General features: G+C 42.5%; 1 protein-coding gene across 1 annotated transcript; it reads left to right on the top strand.

The window, feature by feature from the left end:
- Positions 1–14,943: 14,943 nt before the first annotated feature.
- LOC142302090 (poly(3-hydroxybutyrate) depolymerase-like) lies at positions 14,944–19,656 on the top strand. The gene is made up of 13 exons (XM_075343171.1): positions 14,944–15,004; positions 15,072–15,170; positions 15,263–15,382; positions 15,486–15,683; positions 16,127–16,221; positions 16,344–16,457; positions 16,549–16,581; positions 16,904–17,012; positions 18,844–18,886; positions 19,045–19,170; positions 19,270–19,295; positions 19,418–19,474; positions 19,589–19,656. Exons 1-13 carry the CDS (start codon positions 14,944–14,946, stop codon positions 19,654–19,656), a joined length of 1,149 nt encoding a protein of 382 aa, XP_075199286.1.
- The last annotated feature ends 2,793 nt before the right edge of the window (positions 19,657–22,449 follow it).

Raw genomic sequence — 22,449 nt, 5'->3', positions numbered from 1 at the left:
TAGGGAATTGTAATAAAAAATGTCTTTGATTTCAAACTTTTGTACAGCTTTCATGAATTCTGCATAACATTATTCACGGGGTAAAGGGTTGGGTGGAGGTCAAGGTCGCCATCATGGCACAACGCTACAGATGCACATATATAATGTGTGTGTGTGGGTGTTTTTTTATTTTTCTTAAATAAGAATGTTTTTGTGGGTTCTTTGTTTTAAAGCTGTGGTGGGGAACATAGTGCTCTCCCTGCTGCCTTCTAGTGCTGTCACTGTCAGTGCTGTTTGTGTTATGCCACCTACAGCTCTTTGTGCTGCCACCTATTGCTGTGTTGCCCAGGGATTGGGGGGGAAATGAGATCCTGGCCAAGGGGTTACTTCTGCAGGTATCCCGGTGTCGTGACCCGGTCTGTAATGTCAAGCTCCCAAAAAAGAGGGGGATTAGGTAGGGGGAATTGTCTGTCACGCCACCCGTGGGTTGCGTTGATAAGGTGGTGGCACCGCCACTGCCTCTGGGGACCGTGCCCGGGACTGATGGTGTGGGGCAGCTAGGTGGGATACCCTCCACGGGTAGGGGGATTTATAGTCCCACGGACCAATTGGGAGAGGTAGTTTGTAGAGTGACGGGTACAGTCCTCGCCTTGTACCGGGTGGTGCAGGAGTACTCACAGTATAAACCAATAACTAACCCCAGTCCAGTAATTAACCAAGTTGCTGGTAACAGGTGCCAACGGCCCGCTGCTGTGAAGACGGGTCCCACACCCGTGTGTGTAATTCAGGTGATCTTTTCCTGCCCGAGGTATGTGTCTTCTTTTCACACTGGTCCGTACTGGGTCCCGTCAGCTGGCACCCCTCTCCTGGTCCACTTCGGGTCCCACAAGAGGCTGGCCCATTCCTGAGGCCGTGAGTACCACTCACCCCAGCCCCACACAGGGGCTGCTTATGTGACGCCCTGGACTAGCCAGGTGGTCTCAGAGGTAACATCACACACACACACACACCCTCCCCTGGACAGTCAAGATCATTGAAAAAAAAAAAAATTGTTGCCACTCTACAGTCTTGATGTCCTCCTGTTTTCGTGGGGAGGGGGTGAGTGGGGTCTGATTGGCTGGTGTGTGTTTGTGTGTGGGAACCTCCCCAAGGGAGGGTTAAATCAGCATCAATAACATGTATGCAGACCTCTGTAACACCCAGGTTTTGCCAGGGCGGCACAGTGCTCTTTGTGCTGCCAACTACTGCTCAGGGTGATGTATATGCCCCATACTCTTAAGGGATGTATATGACGCAGCCTCTCCTGGGATGTATATGCCTCAGTGTTTCCTGTGATGTATATGCCCTAGCTTCTCCTGTGTTGTGTATGCCCCCAGCCTCTCCAGACCAAGACATACATGGAAATGTAGTGGTGAGAATCAAAATGATCAATCTCACCGAACATCACAGTCTCTCCAGCCACCACTCTGGGGCTGATTTTATTAATTATTTTAACAAATATAGCCTGGTCGTGTTCAAGTTGATAATTTGGTGTGGCCCCCGTTGGTTGGTAGAAAATTCCAAATGGTCCCCGGCAGTAAATAGGTTCCCAAACCCTGTTTTAAAGTTTTGTCCAAAAATGTAAGCAACAGCGAAAATAAACTAGAAAGATTTATGTGACATACAAAACAAAAAAAACATTTAAATCACAAACATTCAGTGGCCCTGCTGTTGGGCTGCCAAAAACTGTTCCAGCAGCTCGCCATGACGCCGGACGGCTTCTGACAAATGGCGTTGAGAATCCAACACGTCCTGTAGTGTGGGGATTTCTGTGGAGGGAATGGGAAAAGTTAACCATCCTTGTTCCAACATCGAACTGTCAGGTATATGTTTTTGGTTGACCACTTACGGTTCTGGGGTTCATCACCTTCTTCTTCTTCTGAGGCGCTGATGGCCCAACCAGATCCTGTGGCTAGGGAACACAAATCAAATATTAGTACACGACAGCCCACCATCATTTAAACATCCATGTATCCTTTACAACTTGTAGGGACACCATGATATGTGCATAAATTACAGGAAGGGTAGCCTGCACAAAACTCACCAACTGATGCAGGGGAGAAGGCATCGTTAGAAGAAGTATGGGGAGACTGGGTAGAAGGTGGTGATGGGGTTGAAGGAAGAGATGGGGTTGCAGCAGGTGATGGGGTTGCAGCAGGTGATGGGGTTGGAGAAGGAGAGGGTGTCCCAGCAGGCGGAGGTGGTGGATCGGAAGCAGGAGATGTTGGAGCCGGCGGGGATGATGGCTCCGCAGCAGGAGATGCTGGAGCTGGCGGAGATTGTGGATCCACAGCCGGAGAGGGTGGAGATGGTGGAGCTGCCTGTGCAGCTGGAGGTGGTCCTAGGTATAGGAGAAATCTTTTATTGAGCGCATAACTCCAGGCCACCATGGCTTACGCCTACTTTACACCATACAATTCTGCATACGATATCGTATGTGATGTGACACGCCCCCATCTTATGTGCGACAACTGAAATTTGTTGACCGTGTCGCACCTATGCTTTGTTCCTGTCACAAGTACTTACCCTTCTATACGACCATCCATACGTAAGAAGCGGGACGCAGGTAAGTTGCAGTTCATCATTCCCGGGGTGTCACACACTGCGATGTGTGCTGTCTCGGGAACATTGAGCAACCAGACGTTCAATTTTTAGTAATTGAACGACGTGTATGCGATGACCGGTTATTCGTTTAATCGTAATCGCATGTAGGTTTTACAGACTACAATATCTCTAACGATGCCGGATGTGCATCACTTACAACGTGACCCCGCCGACACATCGGTAGATATATTGTAGCATGTAAAGCCCGTGTATAGCCTGCTTTTTTACGTATGTTTGACAAACCTTTTTCTAGGGGCACCAGACACATGGGGACCACTTGCCTCAAAGCAGCAAACATGCTGCATTCATTGGAAAAACAAGGCACAAAAATCAATCACTTAAATTCTTCTATTTTATTCTGTTCTATAAATAGTATAACATATGGCTTGTACTCAAGGCTTCTAATGTCACTCTGATATGCACCGAGATAACAATGATAATCAGAGATTCAAATGCAAAGATAAAATAAACCCATTATACCCCAGGAGCATTGAAGTTTTGAGGTATCTGAAATTTACCTATGATCAAGTTAGATAATTAGCTCTTTTTCGCCACCTTGACCCTCTGATATGCACACTAGATATCTAGGTCTAATGTAATTATTTTCTTTAGATATGCACTGAGATAACACTGATAATCAGGTCAATGGACAATACTCCAAACGCGATTACACAGCATGGTTTATTGCGAAATGGTTTTTGTAAAGACTGGCACAGTGTTGATCAAATCCTAATATATGCAAAGAGTAAATAATCCCATTACCCCAGGAGCATTGAAGTTTTTAGTTATCTGAAAGTTACCTATGATCAAGTTTGCATACCATACCTTTTACAAAGGATAATTAGCTCATTTTCGCCACCTTGTCCCTCTGATATGCACACTAGATATCTCGGTATAATGTGATTATTTTCTTTGCAATATATTGCATTTGAACTACACTGTGCTTTCCAAACAACCTTGTTCTAATCGCGTTTGGAGCATTGGCCAGTCATCTGACTATCCTTCTTATCTCGTTGCATATCTGAGTGAGCAAGTTTAGAAGCCATATGTGTGTGTATATTTGTAGTGCATATGTTTCAGAAATAAATCCCCTCCTTTGGGTCCTCGCCAAACTACCTCATATTTTACACAATTGTATTATTATTCTTTGTAAATTTTATATAAATTAAGATTATTTTTTTTTATTTTAATGATTGGTCATTGGCATTTTGTGCCATGTTTTTCCAATTGTAATCGCTGGGTCACCAGTGTCGGGGAAGAATATCTTAGTTAATGTCCATGTTATGAAAGTATGTATGCTGCATTCATTGCTGCACTTATGCATGCGTGGGGAGTTGGTGACAGGTCCTCGATAACTCGTTCAGCACCCATGTGTTCGATTATTTTTGTTTTACTGATTTTTTTCAATACCTTTCATTTTTCCACCAGACAGAACTTTTCAGATTTTTCAGTCAATGTTCCCATATGTTTTCTGCGGGAACCTCACAGCACTTTTTCTTGCTGTAAGCTGCGTCCAACACCATTAAAGGGGGATTGACACACCACGACATCGCAAATATAAGTCGATGGCTTCACGGAAATCTTGACGCACAAACGGCCGCATTAGCGATGCCGTTGCGTGTGACTCCGATGAGCGATTTTGCATCGTTGAAAAAACGGGCAAAAACGCTAATCGGCGACATGGGTGTCCATTCTCAAAAATCGTGAATGCAGCAGTAACGAAGTTGTTCCTCGTTCCTGCGGCAGCACACATCGCTGCGTGTGACGCCACAGGAACGAGGAAGCTCTCCTTACCTGCCTCCCGGGCACATTGTGTAAGGAAGGAGGTTTTACCCAATACTGTATATAACATATATACTATCCTTCATACACAAACAGTAAGTTACGGACTGTGTGACCCCTCGTGGCCCTGCACGCACACCTATCCTTTTTTTCACTGGCAGCACAGGTGTCACACGGATCGCACACTGATGTGATCTGTGTGACATCAGTGTGACAAATACCAGAGAAAACACGGGTCTTTTTAATAAAAAGATTTTCTATATTTACCTCTCTCCAGCGCTGCTGTCTAAATATAAGCAGGTAAATATCCATGATCCATGAACCATAAAGCCATGGGTTGTTCATGGGTAAACAAAGACGAACAGGACCAAAGCCGCTAAACCGCACTCACCATGACGCCTCTCGATGTCTGCTCGGATGCTGGCGAGGAGTTCACTGGACTTATACCGCAGGTCTGCCAGTTTCTTCCTAATTTGGGTTGTGGATCGCTCCACCCCAAATCGACGGGCCAGGCCTCTACTAATCAGCCTCAGCACAGCCTGCTTATGAAGCATGGGATGGTCATGCTGTGCCTCGCAGAAATAGTCTTTTTTGACCATTATTTTTACTAAATAACGGACCTCCACAGGCCCCCATGGAGAACTGCGACTCCTAGCCGCCATGTTCCCGCCTCTGAACATTAACAGAACATGTACGCCGCCCAACAGACTTCAAAGGCGACGTGAGCAACGTCATCACGTCACGTTCTGAACAACGTCGCAATAGCGATCCCGCTAGCGGTCTCGTTATCAACGAGGCGCTCGAACCGCGTCACAGTAGCGTTCCCGTTTGTGAAACTAGCGGTCTGAATAAAGCTAGCACAGAGTCATAGTAGCGTTCCCGTCTGCGATCCCGGCTGTAACCGAGTCAGATAGCAAAAGGCATAGATAGCATTTAAATCTTTGATTTATGTTTGTGTATTGGATTTTTGTGTTATGGAATTATGGAATGTAAAGTTATGGAATATTCTTGTACATAGGGGCAGTGTTATAGTAGTTATATTCTTGTATATAGGGGCAGTATTATAGCAGTTATATTCTTGTACATAGGAGCAGTATTATAGTAGTTCTATTCTTGTGCATAGGGGCAGTATTATAGTAGTTCTATTCTTGTGCATAGGGGCAGTATTATAGTAGTTATATTCTTGTACATAGGAGCAGTATTATAGTAGTTCTATTCTTGTGCATAGGGGCAGTATTATAGTAGTTATATTCTTGTATATAGGGGCAGTATTATAGTACTTATATTCTTGTACATAGGGGGCAGTATTAAAGTATTTATATTCTTGTACATGGGGCAGTATTATAGTAGCTATATTCTTGTACATGGTGGCAGTATTATAGTAGCTATTCTTGTACATGGGGCAGTATTATAGTAGCTATATTCTTGTACATGGGGCAGTATTATGGTAGCTATATTCTTGTACATAGGGGGCAGTATTATAGTAGTTATATTCTTGTGCATAGGGGCAATATTATAGTAGTTATATTCTTGTACATGGGGCAGTATTATAGTAGCTATATTCTTGTACATGGGGCAGTATTATAGTAGCTATATTCTTGTGCATAGGGGCAATATTATAGTAGTTATATTCTTGTGCATAGGGGCAATATTATAGTAGTTATATTCTTGTACATAGGGGGCAGTATTAAAGTATTTATATTCTTGTACATAGGGGGCAGTATTATAGTAGTTATATTCTTGTACATAGGGGCAGTATTAAAGTATTTATATTCTTGTGCATAGGGGCAGTATTATAGTAGTTATAATCTTGTACATCTGGGCAGGTGGGACACCACCGCTGTTGTTGTTGGGCACCCAGGGGAGAGGTAGTGGCAGCTGGATGTTAACCCCTCCGCGGGTAGGGAGGGTGGTCCCGGGGCCCAATGACTTTTTGCTGGGTATAGCAATGGCATAAAGTGTTAGTGGTATCATTTTGATTTACAAATCTATTATGGGAAGGAGAATAGAGCGGACATGCAATTATACTCGATGGGGTATCGGTACAGAGGACCTAAATGGTTGTTGGTCCAAATGGCAGTCAATGTAATAAAAGTCATCAACCATAATAGTTTATATAACATTTTATTGAACAAATGCAAACATTATAAAATTCAGAAAGATTAAAATAAAATGGACAACAAAAATATATTATTAAAAAAACAGTATAGACAGCAAAATGCTCAGTAGGCCTCTATAACATCTGTTGCTGCCAACTTACAGCACCAGGACCGTTAAAATATTGGCAGTAGTTTTCTCGGCAGGCCTTCGCATCATCCTTGTTTCTGCCATGTATGACCGGTTGAAGGCCTGCGATTGTTGGAGCGTTAGCACGCCACTCACCAAGAACCACTTCCCCATTTGTTGGTTCCACAGAGTCCACGAAACCAGGCGGACTGTACGCATTTACATCTTGACGACGAAGGAAGTTGTGCAGCGTGCAACAGGCCAAAACAACAGAGTCTATTGATTGAAGCTTTAGGTTAATCGGAGTATGGAAAACTCGGAAGCGGTTGGCCATGATCCCGAAGGCATTTTCTACTACCCGACGTGCCCTTGACAAGCGGTAATTGAAAATGCGTCTTTCCTGCGTAAGAGCGTTTTGTGGAAACGGTTTTAGAAGATTGGCATGAAGTGGGAAGGCTTCATCGCCGACAAAAACAAAATTAAGGTTTCCTGTGGTCTCAGAGTTGGGTGGCAAGTGCAGGGCACCGTTCTGCAAATGCTCACCAAATGCTGTGTGCTCCAAAACACCACCATCAGAAACCCTGCCGTTCATGCCAACATCGACATTTATGAATTCATAGTTTGCATTAACAAGGGCCATCATTATGAGGCTGAAATAGCCCTTGTAATTGTAAAAATAGGATCCGCTGTTCCGTGGTTGCGTGATGCGCACATGTTTTCCATCCAAAGCCCCACCACAGTTTGGGAACTGCCAGAGCTGCTCAAAATCCTTGGCAATTTTATTCCATGCCTCCACTGTTTTAGGAAATTGATTATCACTGCGTAGACTGCGAACAATTGCATTACATGTCTCAGGAATTATTACGCTGAGCAGGGACCTTGAAACAGCAGCAGAAAAATGCAAGTCTTGGAGGGAGCGTCCTGTGGCCAGGAATCGCAGTGTGACTGCCAATCTTTCATCTGGGGGGACGGCAGCACGCATCTTTGTATCCTTTCGTTGAATGAGTGGCGTAACTCTTTCCAGTAACATTTTGAAGGATTCCTCTGACATCCGCAGATAGTTGCGGAAATCATGAGGATCCTTCTCCTGCAGCTCTCTGATAAGTTGCATGTGTGAGAATTCGGACCTCCTCTGCAGCCACTCTCTGGTCCACATGCGACGCTTTCGCTTTGAACGCCTCTCTAGCATCCGTGCCTCATCTTGTCGCCGAGCTTCCTCCACCAGCATTGCAGCAACTACAACAGCACACTGCATATCATCCATGATGTGAAACTGCAAAAATAAAACGAAATAAGAGAATTTTCAACAATATGTATGTATATTCCTATATACCGGAATATAAAAAAATATAATACTTCCAGCTATGTAAATAAATTAATATAACAACTATAATACTGCCCCCTATATACAAGAATATAAGTACTATAATACTGCCCTCTATATACAAGAATATAACTACTATAATACTGCCCCCTATATACAAGAATATAAGTACTATAATACTGCCCTCTATATACAAGAATATAACTACTATAATACTGCCCCCTATATAGAAGAATATAACTACTATAATACTGCCCCCTATGTACAAGAATATAACTACTATAATACTGCCCCTATGTACAAGAATATAACTACTATAATACTGCCCCTAAGTACAATAATATAACTACTATAATACTGCTACTATGTACAAGAATATAACTACTATAATACTGCTCCTATGTACAAGAATATAACTACTATAATACTGCTCCTATGTACAAAATTATAACTACTATAATACTGCCCCCTATATGCAACAATATAACAACTATAAAACTGCCCACTATATACAAGAATGTAAGTACTATAATACTCCCCCCTATATACAAGAATAAAAGTACTATAATACTGCCCCCTATATGCAACAATATAACAACTATAAAACTGCCCACTATATACAAGAATCTAAGTACTATAATACTGCCCCCTATATCCAAGAATATAACTACTATAATACTGACCCAGAATATAACTATAATATTGCCCACTATATCCAAGAATATAACTACTGCTCCCTGTGTATAAGAATATAAATATTATAATATTGGTTCCCTAAGTACAAGAATTCAAGTAGTACAATACTGTTCCCGTATACACAAGTACTATCCTATATAAAACAATTTCAAAGCATACCTACCTTTTCAAATACAAGGTCTGATAAGAGGTTTGATGAAAGATCCAGAAAACACGACACACTAGCGACGCCAAACAGAGAATGTAGCTCGTAGAACAAAAAATAGAACTTAAAGAATGAAATCACAGTGACGCCTTCGGCAAAGTACCCAATCGGAACGCTGTTGTAACCACCAATCGGAGACGTAGGGGCGTTGCAAAATAGAGCGCAAAAACACGCCCTTATCCTGCCTTCAGCCCTACGTCACTGTTTTCAGCGTCGTAGCGATGGTCGCTGCTGTGGTGTCAAATACAAGAATGCAGCGCTTATCAGCATGCGCAGCGGGATAACAGCGATCAAAAAATGACCAGGAACATTCAGGAGCGAGCAGCGATTTCGCAGCAGGGGTCTGATCGTTGTTATGTGTCACACACAGCGACGTCGCTGTTGAGGTCGCTGCAACGTCACAGAATATGGTGACGTTGCAGCGACGTCGTTGTCGTCGTCGTTATGTGTGACACCAGCTTAAGACAAGGATTTAGACATGGATCAGGTCTGACCCTTACAAAGCCAAGAGTTATATCCGCCCTGTCAGGTTATCACTCATTCCACAATGGAAGTCTACTCCTCTTGGGCGGTTATGCCTCAAGCATTTACATGTAGTATTTACCAGCCATTATGAAGTCTCATGGTGCTGTGTACCGCATCTCTCACCTACCAATAAGGTAGTTATATTCTTGTACAAAGGAGCAGTATTATAGTGGTTATATTCTTGTACATAGGGGCAGTATTATAGTAGTTATATTCTTGTACATAGGGGCAGTATTATAGTAGTTATATTCTTGTACATAGGGGCAGTATTATAGTAGTTATATTCTTTTACATAGGAGCAGTATTATAGTAGTTATATTCTTGTACATAGGGGCAGTATTATAGTAGTTATATTCTTGTACATAGGGGACAGTATTATAGTAGTTATATTCTTGTACATAGGGGCAGTATTATAGTAGTTATATTCTTGTACATAGGGGCAGTATTATAGTAGTTATATTCTTTTACATAGGAGCAGTATTATAGTAGTTATATTCTTGTACATAGGGGCAGTATTATAGTAGTTATATTCTTGTATATAGGGGCAGTATTATAGTAGTTATATTCTTGTGCATAGGGGGCAGCATTATAGTAGTTATATTCTTGTACATAGGGGGCAGTATTATAGTAGTTATATTCTTGTACATAGGGGGCAGTATTATAGTAGTTATATTCTTGTACATAGGGGGCAGTATTATAGTAGTTATATTCTTGTACATAGGGGCAGTATTATAGTAGTTATATTCTTGTGTATAGGGGGCAGTATTATAGTAGTTATATTCTTGTACATAGGGGCAGTATTATAGTAGTTATATTCTTGTACATAGGGGCAGTATTATAGTAGTTATATTCTTTTACATAGGAGCAGTATTATAGTAGTTATATTCTTGTACATAGGGGCAGTATTATAGTAGTTATATTCTTGTATATAGGGGCAGTATTATAGTAGTTATATTCTTGTACATAGGGGGCAGCATTATAGTAGTTATATTCTTGTACATAGGGGGCAGTATTATAGTAGTTATATTCTTGTACATAGGGGGCAGTATTATAGTAGTTATATTCTTGTACATAGGGGGCAGTATTATAGTAGTTATATTCTTGTACATAGGGGCAGTATTATAGTAGTTATATTCTTGTGTATAGGGGGCAGTATTATAGTAGTTATATTCTTGTACATAGGGGCAGTATTATAGTAGTTATATTCTTGTACATAGGGGGCAGTATTATAGTAGTTATATTCTTTTACATAGGGGCAGTATTATACTTGTTATATTCTTTTACATAGGAGCAGTATTATAGTAGTTATATTCTTTTACATAGGAGCAGTATTCGAGTCTTAAATGCCAAAGTCTTGATGCCGTATACAGGTATAAAACAAAATAATCCCATATGTGACTCTGCCTTTCACCATCCTGAGATATAGTTTAGTTTGCCACTTTTAATGCATTAGAATATAATGACTCAGTGGTGGAGTGATTTGCTGATCGTTGATGGCTCAATTTTTTTTAGACTTGCAGGAGCCTGGTAATACGCCCCTCTGTAGCATGTTCGGCTATCTACAACAGATTCTGTTTGCACAGTCTGCTGGCAGCCTCTGCAGCAGCACTTCCTTCTCACTACAACAGTTCCTGTATCTTGATCTCAGCATTGCAGCAGCCATTCACCGTTCTCCCTACAACCCTTCTCTTGATCGTGATCACCTTTCTTTAGCAGCATCTCCTGCAGTAGCTTGTAGCCTGTCCTTCAGTTACCTTCTCCCAGTCACTCCTCTCCATACTCAAGTATCAGCTGCCAGACTTTTCACATCACACCTACAAATACATTCTGCACAGTATGGCATATTTAAACCCTGACAAAACACAAAACTGTCCAAGAATGTTCCCAAAATTTCCACTTTGGGCCATTCGTCTTCTAAATTCTTGCCCATCCTGATCATGACTGTTGGAAAGTTGTCTCTTCACCGTCAGGCATATGCCAATATGTCACCTCTGCTGTGATATTCCTCACACCTTACATGGGGTAGTTCAGGCTCTATGTAGCTCTATATATGCCCCCTAGTAGCTACCTTGTGGCTCCTGTATTGTGGCATACCTATGTCATTTAGTGTTCCGTCTAACATACAACCTTTTGTCTCTTAGGTGCTTAGCCAGACTCTGGTATCGGCTGTTTTAGCTTCACTGCTCTCCGAACGGTTTGTTAGGGATTCATTCAGGCTGATTTGACAACTCACAGCCGCCTTCACTCTTTATAAGGTTCTGGATCTGGTTACTCCTCGCTGAATATAGCTCAGTGTTGCTCCAGCGATACCGGTCCTTCCTGGTGATCTGTCCTGTGCTTTCCTATGTGGTATGTAAATATCCCTGTTGGTAGTTTATTCCCCTCCCTGTGTTTTTCTCCCTGTGGACATGTTGTCTCTCCCCTGTGTCTGATTGCAGTGTTCATGTGTTTTGGTTTTTTCCCTGTCTGTGGTATTTGTGGGGTTTGCTTCTCCAGTCACGGCCCTTTCCTGGGGTGGGGGAGAGGGGGTGTTAGATCAGTGTTCGGACAGGATTTAGGGTCACGCTTGTGGTCCAGACCTGGCTACTATTAAGCCTACCTCTGAGATAAGGTACAGCGCAGGGTCCCTAGTTTGAGGGCCAGTTTAGAGGTCCCTGTTCCAGTTACCATGACACTCCCATGACACCCTAACGATAAGTGCGTAATACTACCTAGCTGGATTATTTAAGAATGAGTAATAACTTGAGTACCAGTAGGGGTCCAGTCCAACTGCTGGGCCCCCCACCGATCTTAAAAACAAGGGTCAGAAATACCAAATTGAAACAGAGTTAAGTACAGCTCTTGGTTTTGTCTGGCAGTCCCATGGAAAATGAATGGAGTGGGGGTGCATGAGTGCGGTCAAAGCTACACTCCAGCAAGGTGTCCTAACTCCTAAGAATAGGTGATAAGCTTTAATGGTAGGTGTGATGGTGGAATATGGGGGGGTTGTGTATAATTTTGTGTAGGTTCATATTTTAGGCATTGTGCTATGTCCATTTTGTCTACATTGTCCTGTTATGTTAGGGACAAAAGCACTGCAGGGGGTGATTAACCTAAGTCTGGGGGAGGGGGGCCTGGAATCTACCTAACCTCACTGTTTACCTGGGGGATTATTCAAATCTGTCTGAGAACTTCAAGAGAGAAGCAGGAAAATTCATCCTCTGTGGGAGAAGCTGAGGCTCCCCAGAGATACCTGGACATTTATCGCTTACTGGACTGTATCCGTGTCCCTGGACTACTTTACCCTCTGTGTGGTGGATTATTTTTATGGACCGTTTGATTTTGCTTGGAATAAAGGATCTTTGGATTGTTCATCCATCTCTCGCTCTGTTGATTGTGTGATATGGGAGAACGACCCCATGACAGTAGGAGTAAGCTGTTAAGAGATCCAAAGGAATATTGTCCTACTTTTCCCACAGGATCCTCTACTAAAAGGTCATGTGTCAGGCAGACAAGCAGCTGACTTTCCGATGGGAAGTCTTCCAAAAAAAAAAATATAGGCTGAAATTTGGGCACGATTGGTGATGACCAAAGCTTTGAATTGTTCTACTCGTCCATCATTTCTTTGATGTTTCTTATCAATTATTTGGGGGGATTGTTGGTTCAATTTTAGAGATGGGACTTTATTTTGTTAGTTATGGACAGTTTTTGACGGCGGTTAGAGACATTTATGGGGTTTATCTGACTTTGGCCAATCAGAGACAGGAGAACTGCGCACGGCCACATTCACGTCAGCCCGTTCCATGAAGTTCTCACAATTTTTTTATCTTTTTCTTTACTTTTAACTAGTAGGCAGATAAAACATAAAAAGGATAAAATAACCAAAGCAATCTTTACTCGTGTAATCTGTTTGCGGAGTTAGTCGCTCATTAATGAGGCCTTCAAGGCTGTAATTTACAGATAATGTGTAATGTATGGCGGCCTCGTTACACCTGCCCGCTACTTGTCTCCCTATGGAATGGTTCACATGGGAAGATTTGACAAACTAATGGTGTACATAGCATATGGATCAATTTACAAGTGCCCAAACTCTGTTTATTGGCTACTATAGGATTTATATATATATATATATATGTATATATATATATATATATATATATATATATATATATCTGTCTATCTATCTAGCTATATATGAGGCCACAGAAGGGTAAGAACATTAATCAGTCAATATTAAATATTTTGTGCTCATCGCTGCAGATTTATTATATATGTTTTGAGGTACTTAAAGGGAACTGCCATGGGATCCAACCACACGCCTGTTCTATCATAAAACCACAGCAAAAAAAAAAAGTTTGACGAATGTGATAATGCACTATATAATGCATTCTATTTTTAGATCCAAGGTTAGGCAGCTGTTAATAGGCTGTTGTATTATCGGGTAGGTCAATCAAATAGCATAAAAGAAGACTTGAAGAGCCCTATATATATAGGAGGCCATAGAAGGGTAAGTAGATGATGAAGAACATTGATCAGTTAATATTAAGATTTTTGTGCTAATCGCTAGATATTTATGATATATGTTTTGTGGTACTTAAGGGAACCGCAATGGGATCAAACCACACACCTATTTTATCATAAAACCACAGCAAAATATTAAAAAACTTGCACATTTTATGTGTGCAGTTTATCCTTCTAATAGGTTTACTTTTTAATTGTTTATGCATAAAATCCAATTTTGAGACAAACTTTGTTAGGTTTTTATGGTGTTTAAACAGCTACAACTTGTTATGTAGATCAGCTCATAAAAAGTTTTTGTTGAAGCTACGTATACTAAAACCCACAAAGAACGTAGAATGTTGTGTCTGATTGAAAAAAACAAAACAGTTTAATAACAAATGTCAATAGTGTTTTCAAACAAGACATTTGTGTTACTAAAATAAGAGTTGAAATCTCATTGATGCTGCAAGGCCCTTGGTAGGTTCCACTCAATGTCAACCCCATCAACCACATAGATATAATATTCTACCCACTATGAGAAAAATAGTAATGTAATTTATGTGGTTACAGATTGCACTACATTTTATTACATTTAATAACATTTTCCACTTTACAAATTATAAGTTTAAAATTACTAAAAAGGAACCGCAATGGGATCATATCACATGCCTGTTCTAAAAATTGCTATAAAGGAACCGCAATGGGCTCTAACCACATGCCTGTTCTGCTATACATACAAAACCATAACAAAACAACAAAGCCAGCTACTTTATGAATGTGAATTATCGTTATAAAGAGCCTCTATTTGCTGACAATAAATACAATTCAACCTTTGCTTTTATGGTGTTTAAGTAGCTATACCATCTACTATGAAAGGAATAGCTCATACAGTAAATACTGTAACTTTCATAGACCAATACATCCTAACAAGAGCTTGAGATATCTTGAGTAACTGAAAGAACAGTCTCTGTAAAAGTGGTAACACTGCTCTCTGACTCGATTTATCAACCCCTTGACAGAAAAGATTAATGCGCCTTTAATGAGTCCGGCATTGTTTGTTTACTTTCCTCAATCTTATATCAGAATGAACCTATATTTAAAGCTAAAGCTGCTCACGCAGATGATTTTCAAGGCCTTCAAATCAGGTATTTATCGATACAAGGTTGAGACTTTTTTTTAGTCTTATATAAAACCCTATTTGTCTTTCATGAGTCAGGACATTCTCCTCAAAGTATCCTAAGGCAGGAGACATGAAGGCTTTCATCATCTTGCTCTCCTTGGTTGGCATCTGCTATGGACAGTCAAAGCTTGGTAAGAAGGAAAAATCTGTGTAGAATTCAATACCAGAAGTGAAATGGTTCTGCTGTTTCTGTTTTTCCTATACTTAATATTTCTTTCGACAGCCAAGTACAATCTCGAAAGTGCTTTGTCTGTGTCTGGACTGTCCTCGGGATCCTACATGGCTAACCAGTTCCATATTGCCCAATCTAAGAGGATTATTGGAGCTGGCCTCTTTGCTGGAGGTACGTAGAATTTCCTTCACTTATAAAAGGAATGTCTCACTATGATATAGTTATAGTAAGTTTCTTCCTGATGATACCTTCCGTTTTGATGATCCTACTACAGGACCATTCTACTGTGCAAAAGGAAGCATGCTCACCGCAACCAATGCTTGTATGAAACTACCCGCAAGCATCGACGTAGCTTCATTGAGGTCCCAGACTCAGACTTACGCCAACAGCTTACTCGTCGACCCATTGTCCAACCTCGCCAATAGCAGAGTTTACATCTTTTCCGGAACACGTGATACTGTAGTAGTTCCAGGTAAGTCAAATATTGTAGATCCAATTTTAGTAATGTATAGCCAACTTTAGATGAGAGTATACCCTAAAATATCTGATGCTCACGTGGAGATCTGCCATTGAATTCCATCATCTAGATGTAGTGGAAAAGGTTTTCCATAATGTAAGCAGAGCTGCCTATATACAATCCTATATAGACCAGCCTGGTTCATTTCCTTTTGACATGGGCAAAATATAGGACCTCAAAGTTCCATAAAGCGTCTACCATTAATGGGAATATGTAGACATTACCATATTAAGCAGCTTATCATATGACTTTAGATAGAGTTGTCTGGTTCTGCTCAGTTCCTCATGGGTGGAGCAAGTGGATAAGCATGGGAGGAGCAACATCTAAGTGGAGGAACCTTATTTGAATTTGGTTTCAGTGGTTTTTATTTGTTCTACAACCACCGGTGTTTATTTTAGGTGTGGTGAAAAAGCAGGAGGAATATTATTCATCCTATATCACCAGTCCCGGAGCCCTCAAGACGGTGTATGACATTGCAGCTGAGCATGGAATGGTGAGAGTTGTCTGTGGTAATGGGGTTGATATTGTGTGGAACCTATCGAGGGACACTGCTTTTTGGGATAACTTTAGTTTCCTAACTGTTGAACGTAATGTAGTGAATTTTGGTACTTACAGCCCACAGACAGCTACGGAGGGGTCTGCGGATCAACAAACCTTGATTACATCAACAACTGTAACTACAATGGGGCCTATGAGGCTCTCAATCATATCTATGGAGGGGGGCTGCAGGTGAGTGGGGTCTTCGATTGCTGTAAGATCTGAAGGTCTAGATTGAGACATAGCTGTATGACTTATATTTTTGCCCTTTTTCCTTTCGCAGAAGCCAAGCAGCGGAGCCGCGTTCACTGGACAGGTAAAAAGTTCTCTCAAATGGATTGTGTCTGACAGCATTTCGAGAGCAATTCCACCCAAAATACCTGGCTCACCTATCAGGGTGTACAGTTATCCTAGATTTCACTGAAAAACCCTGATACTGAGATTTCTAATTCATCTACCATATGTACACAAGGCCATCTCTATCTTTCTCATTAGTACTCTCCCTATTTCTTAGAAGTTCGGGCTGTAGGTGGAAAGCCTCTTTACGATCTGGTCCAGATCCCAGAGACCTTGGTAGTTGTTGGTTATTTCCAACCTTTTTCAGAATTCTTCATCTCTCTCTGTCTTTTGTCTCTCAGCTGATCTTGTTTGACCAATCCGAATTCTTTAAACTTGCTGCTCCTTCAACTTACGGAATGGACAGCGCTGGCTATGTTTACGTTCCTTCATCATGTCAGAGTGGAGCACGTAAGTGGTGGACTTTGGTGACAGTGACCAGTGGCTTGTTTATTGGTGGCTTCTGTATAAACTTGATGTTACTTGTAGGATTAGCTCCTGCTGGTAGTAGCTGATGTTCTTGGTATTATTTCATGATCCTGGTAGTATCTGGTTGTCCGAACAGTGTCTTCTGTTCATTGTTTTAACCCATGGTCCTGGTAGTTTCTTATAGTTTCGACAGTATCTCATGGTCCTGATAGTGACTAGAGGCCCTGGTGAAATGTGGAAGTACTAGAAGCCTACAACAATATCCAATTGTCCTTTTAGCATCTGATGAGTTTGGGGTTTTTTTCTCACAATCGTCAGAGTATCTGATAATCTTGGTAGTTTCCACCTGTCCTGGTAGCATCTTGGTATCCATGTAGTATCTAGTCATCTAAGTAGTATTGGGTAGCTTTGGGCATCCTGATAGTTTGTGAAGATCTTGGTTTTTATCTCATGGCTTTATTATCTGGTGGTTTTAGTACACTCTACCCACCTTGCTAACATCAGCTGATGGAGATATTGTCTGGTTTTGATATTACGTTATGTCTAGTATCTAATAGTCTTGGCGGTTTCTGGTAATTCTGGTAGTATCTAGCGGCCTTGACAATTTCTCGTGGTGCTGGGATTATCCGGTATTCTTGGCAATTACTGGTTGTCCTGGTAGTCTTGGCAGTCTCTGAGGATCCTTCTAATATCTAGTGGTGTTAGCAGTCTGTGGTAGTATCTAGTGGTCCTTGTGGTATCTCGTAATCTTTGCAGTTTTTGGTGGTCCTCATAGTATCTATTGGCATTGGTAGCATCTGATAGCCTTGGCAGTTTCTGGTGGTCCTGGTAGTATTTAGTGGTCTTGGCAGTTTCTGGTGGCCCTGTTAGTATGCATTGGCCTTTGCAGTAACTGGTAGCATCTAGTCATCTTGTCAGGTTCTGGTTGTCCTGGTAGTATCTAGTGGTTTTGGCAGTCTCTGAGATCCTGGTAGTATATAGTGCTTCTCGTAGTATCTTATGATTTTGTCAGTTTCTAGTGGTCCTCGTAGTATCTAGTGGTCTTGTTGTCTCTGATTCTGGTAGTATATAGCGGTCTTGGCAGCATCTGGTGGTCCTGGTAGTGCTGGTAGTATCTGGCGGTCCTAGTAGTATCTAGTGGAGTTGGCAGCATGTTGTAGTCCATGTAGTTTCTGGTGGTCCTGGTAGCATCTAGTGGTTCTACTGGTTTCTACTGGTGCTAGTAGTATTTTATGGTTCTGGTAGTATCTTTTGGTCTTTGCAGGCATTTACTGGTTTTCCTGGTGGTATCTAGTGGTCTTGGAAGCATCTGGTAGCCTTATCAGTTTCTGGTGGCCCTAGTAGTATGTATTGGTCTTGGTAGCATCTGGTAGCCTTGTGAGTTTCTGGTGACCCTGGTAGTATGTATTGGTCTTGGCAGTAGCTAGTAGGCCTGGTAGTATCTAGTCATTTTGGCAACTTCTGGTGGTCCTGGCAGTATTTAGTGGTCTTGGCAGCTTCTCGTGGTGCTGGTTGTATTCTGTTGCCCTGGCAGTAGCTAGCAGCCTTGGCAGTTTCTATTGGTCAAATTGTGAAAAAAAAGGTTGAAAAAATGTCAAGTAGGAGGAGCTGAGGTCCTCAGATCTATAAAATCAGGTTGGACAGTCAGGGTTGACCCACAGCGTGATAAGAAGAGGCCCTAATTACAGAGGCCCCTGCCAGTGCCCACAATCCAAGGATGAGGGTCAGGATGCGCCCGTCTGCCCCTAAACCCCCACCAAGGACCTTTTGTTTGTTTTTTTCTTTCTTCTAAGTGTTTGTCTTTTATTTTCAGAGTGTAAGCTCCATATCGTCTTCCACGGCTGCCTGCAGGGAAGGTGAGGACAGACCCGAGAGGATTGCACCCGCTCCGGCCTACACGGGATGTGTCATCTATAAAGCCAGAAGATACGGACACAGAGTCCCCAAACTCAGACACTGTTTGTGGAACTCTGCTGGGAGTTGTAGTCCCATAACACTTATTTTTGTTTTACAGGGAAAAACTTGGTGACAAATACGCCAGATACACCGGGTACAACCAGGTGGCCGATCTGAACAACTTCATCATCCTGTATCCTCAAGCCAAATCCAACATGTCTAACCCCAACGGATGCTGGGACTGGTGAGTACAGAACCGGGGGCCGCTGTATCTAATCCAAGCATGTGTGATACATCTGCTGAGCTGTGTATCTAATCCTCTGTCTCTTCTCTCCCTGCACAGGTGGGGATTCAGCAGTTATGCATATGGTAAGATATTCATCTCTCTGATATATTCATATATCTATAGGATATATAATCATGGTACAAGCTCCGCCTCCTGATGACATCATTCTACGGTGCCCCGGTGGGGTCATAATTACTTCTTCTAGGAATTCTACCTAGTTTAGTGGATAACTGGCAGACTTTCCATGATGGACATGTAAGCGGTAACCTCTCTAGGAGCCATAATGTCGGCCATATTGGCTCACACCGCGCTGTCCCGGAAATCAAGGCGTCCCTGAGGATTTACGCACTTTTAATTTCATCTTTTCCATTTCCAGCTAACAAGAATGGATATCAAATGACCGGTGTGGAGCGGATGATGCTGAGGACTCTGGGCCTCTACTAGTGTAGAAGAGGGGAGAGGGGGGAGATGGCGCTGCAGGACGGCCGGTTACATCTCTGCTTGTAAATATGGTGACTTTTAGATGTTGTAACTGTTCCGTCATCGCGTTCGGGATCTTCCGGTCACAGAGAACTCTGTATTCTAGTTTTTACTCTACAATAAAATGGTTTCTGTTGGATTTTACTGTCACCTTTCACTTCACGCATTTCTGGTGTTTTGGTTTTGTTTATACCGCACCGACTTTTGGATATTTTGAGTCTCATTTATCAATACAGTCTTTATTAACAATAGTGACCAATCAGAGCTTAGTTTTCGGTATTTTTTTTATTAAGCCCCACCCCTGAATAACATGACCACACCCCCTAGCACTGCCCCTGAGGATATTATCATATTTACCCAAAAGGTAATAAAATAGCTGCGATCGTATAACCAGCAGCGTCCACACCACAGAGCCAGCGGCAGGAACTCTATACACCCCGAGTATTTTTACCTGCGCCCTCAACTATAACCAAAGTGTAACCAAAAACAATAACCATAAAGTAAGTGCAGAAAAGCTGAGGGTGAGACAAAGGGCTAAAAACGTGTTCACACAGCCATACAGGGAGGAAGATGAATGAAACCCAAAAGACTTACGAAAGATGTGAAAAAAGGAGAATATAAAAAGCTCCACCCGGGATGTGATGGGACAGAGACAAAATAAGTAAATGAGAACACCTGATAACCACAAGCCAAAAGGAAGAAACAAAGAAAAAAGAACCATCAGCATTTGGACAAGAACTGACCAGGCTGTGGCTCAGCAGGGAAAGAAACCAACCACTCAACAAAAGGTCACCAGATCGAGTCCCGAAACTGAGGCATGACATCGGAGCGGCATTTCAGCCCCATAGAAACACATACAGTGCCTTGCAAAAGTATTCAAACCCTGTGAAGTTTTCCACCCACAAACGTAAATGTATTTTATATGATACTAACACTAAGTACAAGGATTTGCGAAGTGTAAAGGAAATTATACCTAGTTTTATAGATGTTTTCTAACTATAAATCTGAAAATTGTGCTGTGCATTAATATTCAGCCCCCGATTCAGCTCTTTGTAGGTCCACCTTTCACAGTCTTGCATTAGTATTTAGCCCCAGTAGTCAGTACTTTGTAGGACCACCCTTAATCTGTCTCGCATTAGTATTCCGCCCCGGAGTCAGCACTTTGTAGGACCACCTTTCTCTGTCTTGCCTTAGTTTTCAGCCCCAGCAGTCAGTACTTTGTAGGACCCCACCTTTCTCTGTCTTGCATTAGTATTCAGCCCCGGAGTCAGCACTTTGTAGGACCACCTTTCTCTGTCTTGCATGTGTTCAGCCCCGGAGTCTACTTTCTAGGACCACCTTTCTCTGTTTTGCATTAGTTTTCAGCCCTAGCAGTCAGTAATTTGTAGGACCATTTTCCTCTGTATTGCATTAGTATTCAGCCCTCGAAGTCAGCACTTTGCAGGACCACCTTTCTCTGTCTTTTCAGTCTGTTTCTCCAGCTTAAGGCTAGTTTCACACTTGCGTTGAACGGCATCCGTTACATTGCGTTGTGTGATGGATACAACGGATGCAACGGATCGTACAAAACAACGGAATCTGTTTATTTTTTTCTTTACAGTTTTACCGGTGGCAGACTATTGTGAATGATCAGCTGATCGCTCACAGCAGCCGGTCGCAGGGTGATCAGATTATCGCTCACAGCAGCCGGTCGCCAGGTGATCAGATGATCGTTCGGCCTCCGAGAATGTGTGCGGGGGGGCGGAGTGCTGGGTGGGTGGAGCCAAGCTGGCCATGGCGCTGAGGATGTCAGTGCCGCGAGGACTGCATGGCTGGTGACAGGTGAGTATGTACATGCGGAGTGCGGGAAAGGGCGGAGCCGAGCGGGGAAGTGTCGGGCTCCCTGCACACGTAGCCAGGGTAAATATCGGGTAACTAAGCAAAGCACTTTTCTTGGTTACTCGATATTTACCTTGGTTACCAGCGTACACCGCTTAGCGCTGGTTCCTTGCACACGTAGCCAGGGTAAATATCGGGTAACTAGGCAAAGCGCATTGCTTAGTAACCCGATGGGTACCCTGGTTACGTGTGCAGGGACCCAGAGAGAGCATGCGCAGCAAAATCCTACGGATTGCGCTGCTCAAAAAACGTTACATGCTGCGTTCCTTCCGCCCGGCGGAAGTAACGCAGCGTCAGCCAGCGGAAGCAACGCAGGTACTTTTGGCACAATCCGTCATCCATACAAGTCTATGGGAAACAGCGGAATCCGTTAACGGATTCCGCTGTTTTCCAAAAGGGCGGATTGCACCAGATGGTAATTAACGCAAGTGTGAAAGTACCCTTATCTGGAGGTGACATTTTTACTCTTTGCACACTCGCTCTCGCTCAGTGAGATTGGATGGTCGGCCATGTTATAGGTTTGCCGTTGTGCCGTACTCCTTCCGTTTTTGGATGATGGATTGGACAGTTCTCTGTGATATGGTCAGAGCTTTGGCTATTTTCTATAACCTAACCCTGCTTTCCTCCTCTCCTCTTTCTCCCTGACCTCTCCGGTGTGTTCCTTGGTTTTTATGCAGCCGTTTGAGCCCCATTTTTCTCACACAAACCTCTGAGGTTGTCACCGAGCAGCTGTAGTTACACGGAGGATAAATCCCACCCAGGTGACTCGATGTACTAATTATGTGACTTCTGGAGGCGAGTGTTCTCTCAGGATTACAGGGGGCTGAATACTAATGCACATCACACTTTTCAAATTTATATTTTAAAAATATTTATAAA

Source organism: Anomaloglossus baeobatrachus, chromosome 4, assembly GCF_048569485.1.
Source record: "Anomaloglossus baeobatrachus isolate aAnoBae1 chromosome 4, aAnoBae1.hap1, whole genome shotgun sequence".
Lineage (NCBI taxonomy): Eukaryota > Metazoa > Chordata > Amphibia > Anura > Aromobatidae > Anomaloglossus > Anomaloglossus baeobatrachus.
This window is presented reverse-complemented; position numbering and strand designations above follow the sequence as displayed.